This window comes from Leptodactylus fuscus, chromosome 9 (assembly GCF_031893055.1).
Source record: "Leptodactylus fuscus isolate aLepFus1 chromosome 9, aLepFus1.hap2, whole genome shotgun sequence".
Classification (NCBI taxonomy): Eukaryota; Metazoa; Chordata; class Amphibia; order Anura; family Leptodactylidae; genus Leptodactylus; species Leptodactylus fuscus.
In genome coordinates, this window is record NC_134273.1 from 86,398,849 (window position 1) to 86,412,154 (window position 13,306).

Here is a 13,306-nt window from a genome sequence, read left to right on the forward strand (position 1 = left end):
CAGGCTGCGTAATACAACATGCTGACCGCCATACACTGCTGAAGGTGTGAATAAAAATCTAAGCCACGCTTACAACAAATGGCCGCCATTATCACCAGTGGGGGTGGGGGTGTCTGTAGCAGCCAATCAGTGTCTGTTCCCGCTCACCACGATGAATTCTGATTGGCTGACACAAATTATTTTGCACGTGAAGGTTGATGAGGGGAGAGAAGTGCGTGTTCTCGTGGCGCCATGTACGGCGCTGAGGTGCGGTCCTTGAAGTGCATTGTGGGTAGTAAGGAATAAACCAATCGTGTTCCATCTCAGTGCTGGGGTCGGGCTGTGGCTCTCCGGGGGGTCGTAGTGTCACGGCAGTGCTTCGGGGGCCGCCCAGTGTGACCAGATACGGGGACACAACGGCAGGTCGGCCATATTAAGAGAATTTGTGCATTAGTGGGGCGTGAAATCTAGTGAATCGATAAATAGTGAGCGTGAAGGGCGCGGGGGCGTATAAAGTGCAATAGTGTATAAATACTAGAAATGTGCGAGGGGGGGGGGGGGAGGGGTCACCTAATATATCCGCAACACACATTGCACAAAGCACAAGGAGGGTTCCCGCTTCTCCGGGTCATAAACTAAGGGGGAGATTCTTCTTATTCCTAATATGAGGTATAGAGTCAAATAATAAAGTGATAGCACCATGAGGGGGGAGGGGTGATCTGCGAGGACGGGGGGCGCCGACATCCTAGTGAACCCACCAGACAACATGGGGCAAGTAAAAACAGGAGGCGATGGCCAATGTGAGGTGCCGCTTACTCTGATGGCTGCTTCTTCTAGGGCAGGGGATACAGGAAAGTCATTTTGGGCTCCTCAGAGGGTCTTTGTGCTCGTCTTGGATTCTAAACTAGTGGGGTGCTTAAGGGTCTCCTCCCGTACCCCGCTGGGCAGAGACTTCCGGCTGATGACCAGGTCTAACCTGTCCCCGGCGTCAGACAAGAGAGGCACTGCCAGGCAACAGTCAAAATCTCGTGTGCGCACGTGGTTCACCTGTAGGGGGAGACACATGGGGGGGGGGCTTCAGTTATGGGCACATCCGTACATTACATAGTATTATAGTATAGTGTTATACTAGAGGGGGAGGGTCCCCCATATATCCTCACCTACAAGACTGCTGCCCCTGTCTAGGTCACTGGCCAATGGATACAACCATGAATGCAGGAACCTTCTATGGTCTGAGACTTATAAGGATATCATGGCTGGTTATCAGGAGGACACTACATGTATGAGAAGATAACCTGACCACAATAAGGACATCATGGCTGGTTATCAGGAGGACACTACATGTATGAGAAGATAACCTGACCACAATAAGGACATCGTGGCTGGTTATCAGGAGGACACTACATGTATGAGAAGATAACCAGCCATGATGTCCTTATTGTGGTCAGGTTATCTTCTCATACATGTAGTGTCCTCCTGATAACCAGCCATGATGTCCTTATTGTGGTCAGGTTATCAGGAGGACACTACATGTATGAGAAGATAACCCGACCACAATAAGGACATCATGGCTGGTTATCAGGAGGACACTACATGTATGAGAAGATAACCCGACCACAATAAGGACATCATGGCTGGTTATCAGGAGGACACTACATGTATGAGAAGATAACCTGACCACAATAAGGACATCATGGCTGGTTATCAGGAGGACACTACATGTATGAGAAGATAACCCGACCACAATAAGGACATCATGGCTGGTTATCAGGAGAGGACACTACATGTATGAGAAGATAACCCGACCACAATAAGGACATCATGGCTGGTTATCAGGAGGACACTACATGTATGAGAAGATAACCCGACCACAATAAGGACCTCATGGCTGGTTATCAGGAGGACACTACATGTATGAGAAGATAACCCGACCACAATAAGGACCTCATGGCTGGTTATCAGGAGGACACTACATGTATGAGAAGATAACCCGACCACAATAAGGACATCATGACTGGTTATCAGGAGGACACTACATGTAGGAGAAGATAACCTGACCACAATAAGGACCTCATGGCTGGTTATCAGGAGGACACTACAGGTTACATGTGCTGTTTGTCTCTCTGATAATCCAGACTTTCATCCTATAGTAATTCCCACTGATATTGGATTCGAGGACATTTCCGGTAATTTCTCTCTAGTGATACATTTATTACACATGAAGGACACCTTGTATATAATGGCTTCTTCTCCTTGCTCTGTGTGATTTTTGGTACACAATTGGTAGCGATATTCACCTGCAGGATCCTGTCGTAAGGCTGAAGGCCGCTCCTGTCCGCTGGACCCCCGGGACGGATCATATTGACATAAACCCCTTTCTCCAGGAGCCCGTCTGAGACGCTGAAGCCAAAATCATCTGTCTCCAAGTCCTTCATGACGGTGACCTGCAGAGACAGACGGCCATGTTCTGCTTATGGCACACAGACAGGGGAAGGGGCTATGGGGCTTGGCCAGTATTCAGTGGTCTGGGAGTCCTGTAGTGTCACATTATCATCATCTGCCTCAGCCTGGTCCGAGTAGCTGAGGTCTGGGCTGCTGTATGCAGGGGCCACACACTGGGGGCCATTCCTTCACACTGAGGACCCGGCATACGGCAGCGCAGATCTCTGCACCTGGGCCATTGTAGTACGAGATGAGGTGAGAGGGATATAAGGGCTAGGACTGTGTCATCACCTTCAGCAGTTCTGCAGCAGCTGCGGTCACATCTTGGCCGTCTTCTTTCAGGATCTTGTTTTCCTGGTTGAGCTTGTTCTCTTTTTTGGGGCTGTTTTTAGGGTGGTGGGATCCTCCTTTCCGATGCAGGAAGCGGCTGCTCTGATTGGCGTTTTCTAGGAGCAGTTTGCTGCTGTCGAGCCCAATACTTTGCACAGTGCCGGTCATGATGGAAGCCTAAGGAAGCGAATCACAGGGTGACCCCACAGGCAAGGGGATGGGTACAAGGCCGGCACCACGGAGTATTATAACATTAATCCAAACTGGGCATGTAATATTATAGATTATACTCTACTCACATCCAAAGCTGCATGCAGAACCCTCCTGGCTGTCACCGCTGCTCAGCTGTGAACTGTTTTGTAGATCAGACTGCAGAGCCGCATTAACCCTTTCCCTGCACTCCTCCAGGCATATCAACAGTAACCCCCACATTGGCCTAGACCACTGGGTAATCTGATCATACTCCATTCACCGTGTGCAGTAGTATATTATAATGGTCATACTTCTAATGCCACCATTTATATGGGAATTAACCCCCATTACGGCCCTAGATCACTAAACTGCACTAACATCATCCCCTTTGCTGCCCTAAATCACCACTGATGCTCCAATAACCCATCCCCTTCGCCATCACCCACCAGGTATACAGACAGTAACCCCTTCACTGCCCTAGACCACCAGGGATGCTTACATTAACCCCTTCACTGCCCTAGACCACCAGGGATGCTTACATTAACCCCTTCACTGCCCTAGACCACCAGGGATGCTTACATTAACCCCTTCACTGCCCTAGACCACCAGGGATGTAGATGAAACCCTTCACCCCTCTAGATCCGTAATGAGCAGCTACATTGGGAACATTACAGCTGACAGTCTTGTTGGGGCTGCGGCTGGATTAGGTGAAGCTACGTTGGGTAGACAAGGGGGTCCCCAAGTTCTATCTACGCTCCTGCCTCTTAAATTATGATAATCCTATAAAATCCACCAGCACCAATTACCTCGATCTCCCTGAGGAGCTCCGACTGTCCGCACGTTTCTAGATCTTCCAAAGCTTCCCCAAAAACTCGCCAGAAACTATCATCGTGCTCGGTCTCCAGGCCGTTGGGCTGGCTGGGGTATCTGTTGAACCAAACATGATGAGTCTTCAGGAGCTTCTTCTGAGTACCATTGCGGCTCATACTGTCAGGTCTTCAGATACAAGTCTACATATCATGAGTGCGCACCGCGAGGTCCCACTCATCCCGACAACGCAACGCACTCACCAGATCATTCTCCAAGAGAAGGAGCAGCAAAGGGACATGAGGCTGGAGGTGGAGGAGGACATGCAGGTGGAGACAATGGAACTGACAACATGGAGGGACAGGGGTGAGAAAGAAAAATAGCAAAACCAGGAGGCCCCGGGAGTTGTTAGTACACAGGAGGAGGGGTGATGGGTTCAGAGCTGAGACATAGAAGACCTAGGAAGAGAGAAGAGAACACAGAGGAGAACAGACACCGAGGTGAGAACATGATGGCAGGAGAAGAACCTCCAGGTATCTGTGGGGCAGTCACTGGGGGCGGCCATGATGGTGAATGGGGGGAGGGGAGGTTAGTGGGACCCTAAATTCACATTCAGTGTCCAGTTACAATTTCCAGTATCTCTGCTTCCTGTTAGAGAGTCCAAACCTGGATAGACTGGATACAACTGTAGCAAAACCTCAGCATTGAACAAGGAGGTCCCCGCTCACTGACAAGAAGCAGAGATGTTGTAAATTATATTAGACCTTTGCATAACTTTCATGATGCAACGTACATGAACCAGTGAGCTCAGGATGAACCTTCCAAAAACATTTAGTGGGGCGTTGTACCAGGACATAACAATGCAATAGTCAGGGTCTATGGAAAGCTGGGTGACAACTCCTATGGATACTATTAGTGGCCAGGTAATCTAGGAGGGATCAGCGGCGCCTCCCTGCCACGTACCGAGCTGGCTTGTCCCACTCCTCCTCATTGAAGCTGCCGTCCAGGAAGGGGTAACTCTTTCGGTGCTCTACGGGCGGCGTGTTCATCTTCTGCCGGCTCGTTCTCCACTCGTGGGGGTGTAAAGAGATTCCCACAGCCTGATGCATGTAGTTACCTGGAGGAAAGTGCAAAGTGAGTGACGGGGAGGGGGAGGGGAGGGCTCTGAGGATATGTGGCACTAACCAGATCTAGGACACTTTGGGTTACTTTGCACCACAATTCTGCACTAAGCTTAGTACATCTGCCCCAGTGTTTGTGATGGCGCCTCGAAGTGGAGGGAACGAGGAAAAGGGGGGAGGGGGGGGTTCTGGTCTGAGGTCTCATTAAGGGGTAGATTAGAGGGTTGGGGGTCTAATTCTGGATTGGGTATAAGGGCTCTTGAGGGATCTGTATTAGGGGTCTGTACTGAAGGGCTTTAGAGGGTCTGGGGTTTGGTCCATGATTATGTTGGGACTTGTTTGTTATATGATTTGTATATTATATGTTTGGGGGGGGGGTTATATAAATGGACGTGACCTATAGCTAAGACACTTTGTATGGCGCTCGGGATGTGCGATGGTCTGGTCCTAATGTTGTCATCTCCATGATGTCCCTTCTCAGTATTTAGCAGGAAAACCTAAACCATAGACCAGGGTCTAAATCTTAGGGAAAGATCTATGGCCCCTCGTCTATGGTGCCCGGATCCCGCAGTCAGGGGCTGTCCTAATATAAGGCTCTTCTTACCATGACTTCCATAGCCCGTATCAATACCAGACCCGTCCCAAGACTCCAGGGCGCTGTCCACACTGGGGATGGTTGTGGAGTAGATTTCGGATAACTTGCTGGTCTTCTGAGAGTCGGTGAGGTCGTCTTCAGGGTCACTGCCTTCATTTACCCCATCAGAGAGCTTCTGAGACGGTGACCCTGGAAAACCAAGACCACAGGTGAGACCTCGCTGACCATAGAGGCGCCATAAAATCCAACAGTTCTGCTCCGATTTCCTTCCTTGGCCTCCACAACCCCCTGCCCCCTCCTTTATTTGGCCCCATAGCCCCCACCCCTGCAGTGCAGACCACTCACTCTCCGCTTGCTTCTTGATCTTGAGGGTCACCGTCTCCCCGGCCATCTGCAGCAGGTGAATCGCCTCGCTCAGCGGTTTTCCCTTTAGACTCACGTTGTTAATGGCCAAGATCCGATCTCCGATGTGAATTGCTCCAGTTCTGCAAAAAGACACGAAACGCTGCTACAGCAAATAGTAATAGCACAGAGGCAAAAAGATCAACGGCAGCACCGGGGCCTGTAAACAGCATCACATAGGGCAGGGGTCCGCAACCTTCGGCTCTCCAGCTGCTGTGAAACTACAACTCTCATCATGCTCCATTCACTTTCATGGGAGGTCCAAGAACAGCAGAGCAAGTATGCATGCTGGGAGTTGTGGTTTGACAACAGCTGGAGTGCCAAAGGTTGCCTACCCTGGACATAGGGGCGCCCCACCATCCTGGTGGCCAGGAGTGGTACTGCAGGTTATGGTATAACAGTCTCCAGCATTGCTCACCTTTCAGCCAGCCCTCTCTTTGTCAGCCCGGAAATAACAATTGGATCAAAGGGTTCTTCAGTCCCTGATATCGTAATACCCAGCGGACCGCCATATCTCTTCAGCTCCACAGTGTAGATGATGGCGCCTGTTGTCTCCTGCTCATCTGCAAAACAAGGGAATGAATGAATATATAGACATTTGTGGTAGATGAATCGTTTATTCCATAGATGTGTATTAATACCAGTATTCTCGCATATATGACTCCTCCCCTATATAATATACACTTACCGTATGTGGTGCAGTAGTAGATTATAATGGTCATACTCCTAGTGCCATCTAGTGTTTATACGAGGGTAGTGCAGTTATTCTAGGAGTTATTTGTGAGTACTAAAATATTTTTGCCCCCCGCCGCAGTCTCTGCTCCTTCCTGACAGGCAGCGATTCCTATTGGCTTCCCTGTGGTGACCAGATATCCCTATATAAAGACCTGAGTGTGGAGAGTGACTGAGCATGTGCGACCACCAGTCCTCGGCTCAGTAGGTGGACACGCACATTGCTGAACACTCTATACAGCAGGTGGTGCCATACTAGGTCACATATGTCATATTCCAGGACTGGCTCGTTTTGTTAATGGACATTTTTATGCTCTAGACACCCCCTTTAAGCTTGGTATATGGGATCGGTCATCTCTTGGCAGCTGTGATCACCTCTGCCACGCACCAGCCCTCAGATATCGTATCCGGTTATACCTGAATTGTCTTCATCCTTTCGGATTTTCAGTTTCACCAGCTCCTCACATTGGCGCAGGATCTGCACAGCGTCTTCCATGGAGCAGTTGTCCAGTCGGATGTTATCTATTGCCAAGAGCTTGTCCCCGGGCTCCAAGGTGCCAGTTCTGTAGTGAGGGGCCACAGGTTACTCTATAGCAGCAGCGCAGGGTAATGACGACCTCTCACATTGACTCCTACGCATCACATCCTAACCTATAACCCCCCCCCCCCCCCCCCAACTACTGACGTCACCCCACTACAGCTGTACATTAACAGAATTGATAGAAAACCTATTAAAGTTGTGGGATTTGACTTCTCAGACCTCCGCGGAGAATTCTTGTCTGCTACAGACCTAATACTTCTCACAGCTGAGGGTTTGGGACAATTGTATCTGGTCTAGGCCTCCTCTGTGAGCTATAACTCCTGGACTCCATGTTACGTATACTGATGTGATACAGTACGGAGATCACTACAGGGATGGGTTTAGCCCGTCCTCATACGCGGACACGGCGCCCCTACCTGTGTGCCACGCTGCCTTTCTTGATGTCCGATATTATTAGGGGCTCCCCGGGTTTTCTGCTGGCTGTGAACAGAGAGGAATAACAAGAGTTAATAAGTTCAGAGGCTGCGGCTGCGGGACAGTGCGGTCACATGACACGGAGGTCGGAGGAGGCGCGGCAGCAACGTGCTGGTTGTCACAGTGAGACCAGGTGGTTGGGCCCAGTCATACATATATAGTGGGGAGTTATAGGGTGAAGCCTCCGCCATCTTGTCTGCTGGGCTGTGAGTTTTGGCCTCAGGGGCTGCCGTTACCTCTTGTGTCATGTGATCACACTGTGCGCCCAGCACTCAAACTGACCCCGTGTGCGGAGATCCCAATACCCAACACATGACACAGCTCGTATAGGCCCACGTATTGGGGTATAGGCCTCACCCCTTTGTACCTCATGTAGGGCAGACGCCTCGCCTCCTGTACTCCACATATAGGGCAACGTCTCGCCTTCTGCCCCCAAATATAGGGCATACACCTCACCCCCTGCCCCACACATATGGCCAGACACCTTCTCCCTTGTACCCCACATACAGGGCAGATACTTTGCCTCTTGTACCACATGTGGGGCAGATGCTTCACCCCTAGTAACGCTCCTATAGGGCACATGTTTCGCCCCCAGTACCCCACGTACAGGGCAGAGCTTTGCATGCAGCTCGCTGGCACATTGTTATGCAGACGCTGGTCCAGGATTTCCTGGGATAGAAATGATGGAAAGTAAAGAGAATAAATCACAGGACTTCTCCTTCCACAGGGACAGGAAGAGCGGCAAGAAAAATACACGAGAAGATCGATTCCCGTCCGGATAATAAACGTCTCATTAATTCAGCGACGTCTCTGCTGGGGCCTCCGTTTTGGAGATGATTAACGAGGGGAAGACGTGAGGGGCGATGGCGGCGGCCGCTCCCTGTGACACACGACTGCAGCGCTGGGGATATAAACCTCTGGATTATAGGATCGTACATGGCTTTAATATTCACCCCATGGCCACAGAGGGAAATGACAGCGGGTGGGGGCGGCTAATAACTCACACAATGCAGGAAGATGGCCACAAGCGATGGGATTTATTAACCGTTTCTGTGTCCGGTCATTAAGTCCTGCGGAGATCTATAACAGTTCTCTACAGGAGGGGGTCAGACGGTCCATTAGTCTGCAATACTCCATGTGGGGCCCAGCGTCTGGTCCTACCCTATAGGATGTCTGTATAGGGGGCTCTTATTCTTCTTGCCGTCTCTAAAATACTAAGTGAATTAGATTTTTTTCTTGTAAACGGTTGTATGGATCTCAGAGTCACCTTTAATATGTGTCACCCTAGGCCTAGTGCATACTGTATGAGAGTGCGGGAAATCTATGTATATAGGAGTATGTGTCGTCCCCTAGTATAGATAGGAACAGCCATTGTCACATGTCTCCCCAGTACTTACAGCTGATGGTAATGCCCAGCTCCACGCCTCGCTTTTTCGGCAGCTTAACATGGAACGTACCACTGCTCGGAACCACAGACTCTTGGAGAAAGCAGAAAAAGGGGAATCAATAATGGAAATATTAATAGAGTCATTGCCTAGAGCAGCAGCCGAAGGTTCTCCCTCCATAAGGTGCTGGTTGTGCCAGGCCCTGCACACATCTAGGACGTCATCCTCATCTACATTTGTTGCTGCTCTAGTGTTTTCAGTGTGAATAAGGGCTGATCATAGAGGCAGACGGCACCAGGCGATGTGTGCACACAAACCCACACTCCGGCTGTTACTCCTGCCGTGAAGCTCAGCTCTTCTGGCTGTTACAGACTGTGGGGGAGCAGAGACTGAAGCCAGAATAGTCTTCTATCCCTTGTAACTCACCAGCCACATCATACTCGATATCCAGGACGACTTTATTGGATAGCGCGGCGTCCCGCAGGAGCTGGTTGGCTTCCTCCAGAGTCCCATCCTCTGTTAAAATACCATTGATAGAGAGCAGTCTGTCCCCCACCTGCAGGAGGCCGCACCTGCGGATATGGGAATCAATGCAATAGAAAAAGTCATGGGAAAGCCGAGTACCTGCAACAAGAACTTGTTCACGTTATCTGTGCTGTACTATAGCCACCATTATCCATGGGACTTCGGATCAGATAGGCCATCTGTATCCCTATTGGCCGCCTATAGCCACTAAAGCAGGGCCAGCAGCCTTCAGCATTACAGCTGCTGTGAAACTACAACTCCCAGCATGCATACCTGCTCTGCTCCTATAGAAATGAATAGAGCATGCTGGGAGATGACCTTTGCACTGCACTACTAGTTTTGTGGACAGTTTTTGTGCATATTTTGCATGGCAGTCTCTAGTAGTGCTAGGTAATATAATATGTAATTATATAAATGTTCTTCTTGACATTCTTGCAAATATATAATCTGGTAGACTCCTAAACTACTATCCCCAGCGTATCAGTCATGATGGTATAAACATGCAGTAACATTGATGTGCAGTACAGCCACAATATAAGCAGTACACTAGATGACCACCAGAGGTCTCTGCAGTACTGTCTAACTATAACCATACACCTGCAGTACACTGGATGACCACCAGATGTCTCTGCAGTACTGTCTATGTATAACCATACACCTGCAGTACACTAGATGACCACCAGATGTCTCTGCAGTACTGTCTATGTATAACCATACACCTGCAGTACACTGGATGACCACCAGATGTCTCTGCAGTACTGTCTATGTATAACCATACACCTGCAGTACACTGGATGACCACCAGATGTCTCTGCAGTACTGTCTATGTATAACCATACACCTGCAGTACACTGGATGACCACCAGATGTCTCTGCAGTACTGTCTATGTATAACCATACACCTGCAGTACACTAGATGACCACCAGAGGTCTCTGCAGTACTGTCTGTATAACCATACACCTGCAGTACTGTAGATAACCACCAGATGTCTCTGCAGTAGTTTAGTCCTTGTTGCTTGTATAGCACCACCATAGACTACAGCGCTGTACACCAGTGTAGTCACTGTCCTTAATCCCCACAAGGGTCTGACAAGTAACCATGGGGATCCATAGTAAACCTGGGGTCCCGACTCCATTAGATTATGAAAGCTTTACAATTATTTTGGGCTCTATACTGCCCCCTTTGTGTCGCCCAGAGATCTGCAGTCATTACCCCACTTATCACTAATTTGACCCCCTTCAGATTTGGGATGTGGCCCGTTTAGGCACTGGATCCCATAGATGCCAATATGGGGCCAGAGAACAACAGCTTGCGGCTCTACTGACAATCATGGATGTACGCAGAAAAACACACAGATTATACAACGTTTTCATGATTTTTTTCTCCATTTTGCAGGTGAGTCCTGGGCTGGAGAGGACATAGTGGAGCCCGGCAGGTATGAGCGGAGGGGGCGAGCGATGACTGTGGGCAGAGGAGTTCATTATAAGAAGGGTCACCCTCCGCAGGGATACAGTATGGCGTCTGCCCCTGGGCCAAGGCCTGACCCCGTTACTGAGGACGGAGCAGCAACAATCTTTGTAATTTAGTTATCTGGAAGCAATGCAACCAGACACAGGAACAGACGACGGGGGAGGAGGACGGCGAGGAAAATGGAATCGTTCCTGGGTGTCGATAAAGAAGCTAATTAAAATTTGCAGTCAATTAGCTCTCGGAGCAGAAGCCGGGGAGAGCGGAGCTATAGATCTGCCGTCCTTGTGGGAGAGCGCCCAGCAAACATGGCTGCTTTCCATTTCACGCGTGCTGCACAAAATATGTCATTCTGACAAAGTCTCCGAGTCTGAACCTGCTGCTGAAGCCCCGGAGAAGCCGGAACCTGAAGAGACGCGAAGGCATTAAAGGGGAACTCCATCCATCATGTGCTTGGGACTATCCATTATTAGTTAAATGATTTCACGTGACCGTAACGTCAGCCGTCATCCAGGAGGGTGTCAGGGCTCCACCACCATTACTAGCGCCACCGAATAGTCCTAAAGGAAAAGCCACTTACAATCCTGAGGAGAGGAGCCCTCCATATGGGCGACACCATAAAGTGTCCTGGTGTCAGATACTGTGACATCAGACTCCGCTCCTGGGTCAGGACACACGTGGTTGGTGGCGCCGCACTAAGATATATATTCTATGGGGGCAACTGCGGTATCACATGGGGTGTGAGGTCTGTACACATGAGAGGTCTGTATATATGGGACCTTCTGGTGTCCAGGGTCTACAAAAAAAGGGGCCTGGTCTGGGATCTGCAAGGATGTAGGGCTTGGTCTGGGGTCTGTATAGGATCGGGTTTCGTGTTTGGCATTCTGGGGTCCGTATATATAGGAAGATTGGGTTCTATATAGATGGGGGCTCTGCACTGGGCTCTGTATAATGATGGGTCAGTATAGAGGATGGGTCTGGTCTGGGGTCTGTATAGATGAGGGGTCAGGGCTGGGGTCTGTTACACTGTTACCCCTTCCTGTCACTTCCCCTCCCCCACACACATTACTCACAGAACGTCTCACCTCTCCGCGGGACTGTCGGGCTCAATGAATCGGATAAGCGGGGGAGAGGACAGGGTCTCCGTGGCAAATATCCCTCCCTGCAGCTGAATACCAAATCCATTCAGAGGGTCCCCGCGCAGGACGATCTCGGTGGTCTCGGTGTGGATGATCTGCCCCCCGGGGCCTACAGTGCTGGAAGCCAGGGATACTGAGAAGGGAGGAGAAGAAGAATGAGCAGCCATGACACGGGGGAACCTCCTGTATATTCTACACCAGTCACATACCAAGCAGCACCTGGGTTATTGTGGGGGGGGGTCACTGCTTACATGAGCTTTTATGGTCCTTCCTGCGCTGCCGCCGGCGGGTCATGGTGGTCCTCGGGCTCATCTGATGTGCGGAGCGGGGGAGGGTGTTGGAGTTCTGGCTGCTACTAAACCCTGGCGTTCCGGCTGAGGAAGAAGAAGAAAAGTTTGTGGCAACCAAAGCTGCAAAGAGAAGGAAAGGAAAAAAAAATAATTGAAAAGAACATTCCTGAAAATTCTAATTTCTCAAAATTTTTTAAATCAGCTGCAGCCACAAGTCAGGGCTAAAATCTCCCAGAATCCTCTGCAAGTTCAGGATCTACAACCAGTTTGCTCCTTAGGCTAAGAGTTGTGGAACATCTGCTGTCATCTGATGGAATAAACTATAAGTACCTGCCCCCTGTATTGTAGGAACGCTGCAAAGCCGTGCAGGGCTCTGTATATGGAGCAGCTTGCTGACGGTTTCCAGTGACAGTCAGTATGGCTCGGCACCACATGATGATGGCAGGGTGCACTATACCTACATTTACAGTAGTCTTGATTTGAGCTGGGGTTCCAGGTGGGCGTCTTGCAGTGCCCGGGGTGGTGGGTGTGACAGTAGTTGATGCAGGGGTCCCAGCAGTGGTGGTGCTCACTTTTTTGCACTTTAACTGTATGAATATAATAATGAGGAATCTCAGAATATTCAAAGAACTAGGAGAGCGTTCACATCACCATTGTAGCACGCGCGGATATTACTCTACTCACACCCAGAGCTGCATTAACTTAGATCCCAGACCAGACTCCTGATTACAGGGGGTGAGAATGGATTTAGGATATACATATTAACATAAGAGGGGCCCAATATATTAAGCCACGCCTTTTGATAAGACCACTCCCACTTTTCCATGCCGCTCACTACTGTAGTATCACCAGGGCTCTACCAGGGTGACATCTCTGAATCTGAT

At 49.9% G+C, this 13,306-nt stretch overlaps 1 protein-coding gene across 5 annotated transcripts in view; it reads right to left on the reverse strand.

Annotated features, from left to right (window-relative positions):
* Positions 1-563: 563 nt before the first annotated feature.
* GRIP2 (glutamate receptor interacting protein 2) overlaps positions 564-13,306 on the reverse strand; it is a 202,714-nt gene continuing 189,971 nt past the window's right edge. For all 5 annotated transcript variants that reach the window (XM_075286607.1, XM_075286609.1, XM_075286606.1 and 2 more), the window contains exons 10-24: positions 12,884-13,009; positions 12,384-12,542; positions 12,079-12,265; positions 9,427-9,572; positions 9,013-9,093; positions 7,558-7,621; positions 7,018-7,163; positions 6,287-6,431; positions 5,812-5,951; positions 5,476-5,655; positions 4,714-4,867; positions 3,750-3,870; positions 2,713-2,928; positions 2,277-2,423; positions 564-1,026 (exon numbers count right to left, since the gene is read on the reverse strand). In XM_075286607.1, coding sequence (XP_075142708.1) covers positions 850-1,026; positions 2,277-2,423; positions 2,713-2,928; positions 3,750-3,870; positions 4,714-4,867; positions 5,476-5,655; positions 5,812-5,951; positions 6,287-6,431; positions 7,018-7,163; positions 7,558-7,621; positions 9,013-9,093; positions 9,427-9,572; positions 12,079-12,265; positions 12,384-12,542; positions 12,884-13,009 — 2,189 coding nt within the window. In that variant the 3' untranslated portion in view covers positions 564-849. The remainder of the gene's footprint in view (positions 1,027-2,276; positions 2,424-2,712; positions 2,929-3,749; positions 3,871-4,713; positions 4,868-5,475; positions 5,656-5,811; positions 5,952-6,286; positions 6,432-7,017; positions 7,164-7,557; positions 7,622-9,012; positions 9,094-9,426; positions 9,573-12,078; positions 12,266-12,383; positions 12,543-12,883; positions 13,010-13,306) is intronic.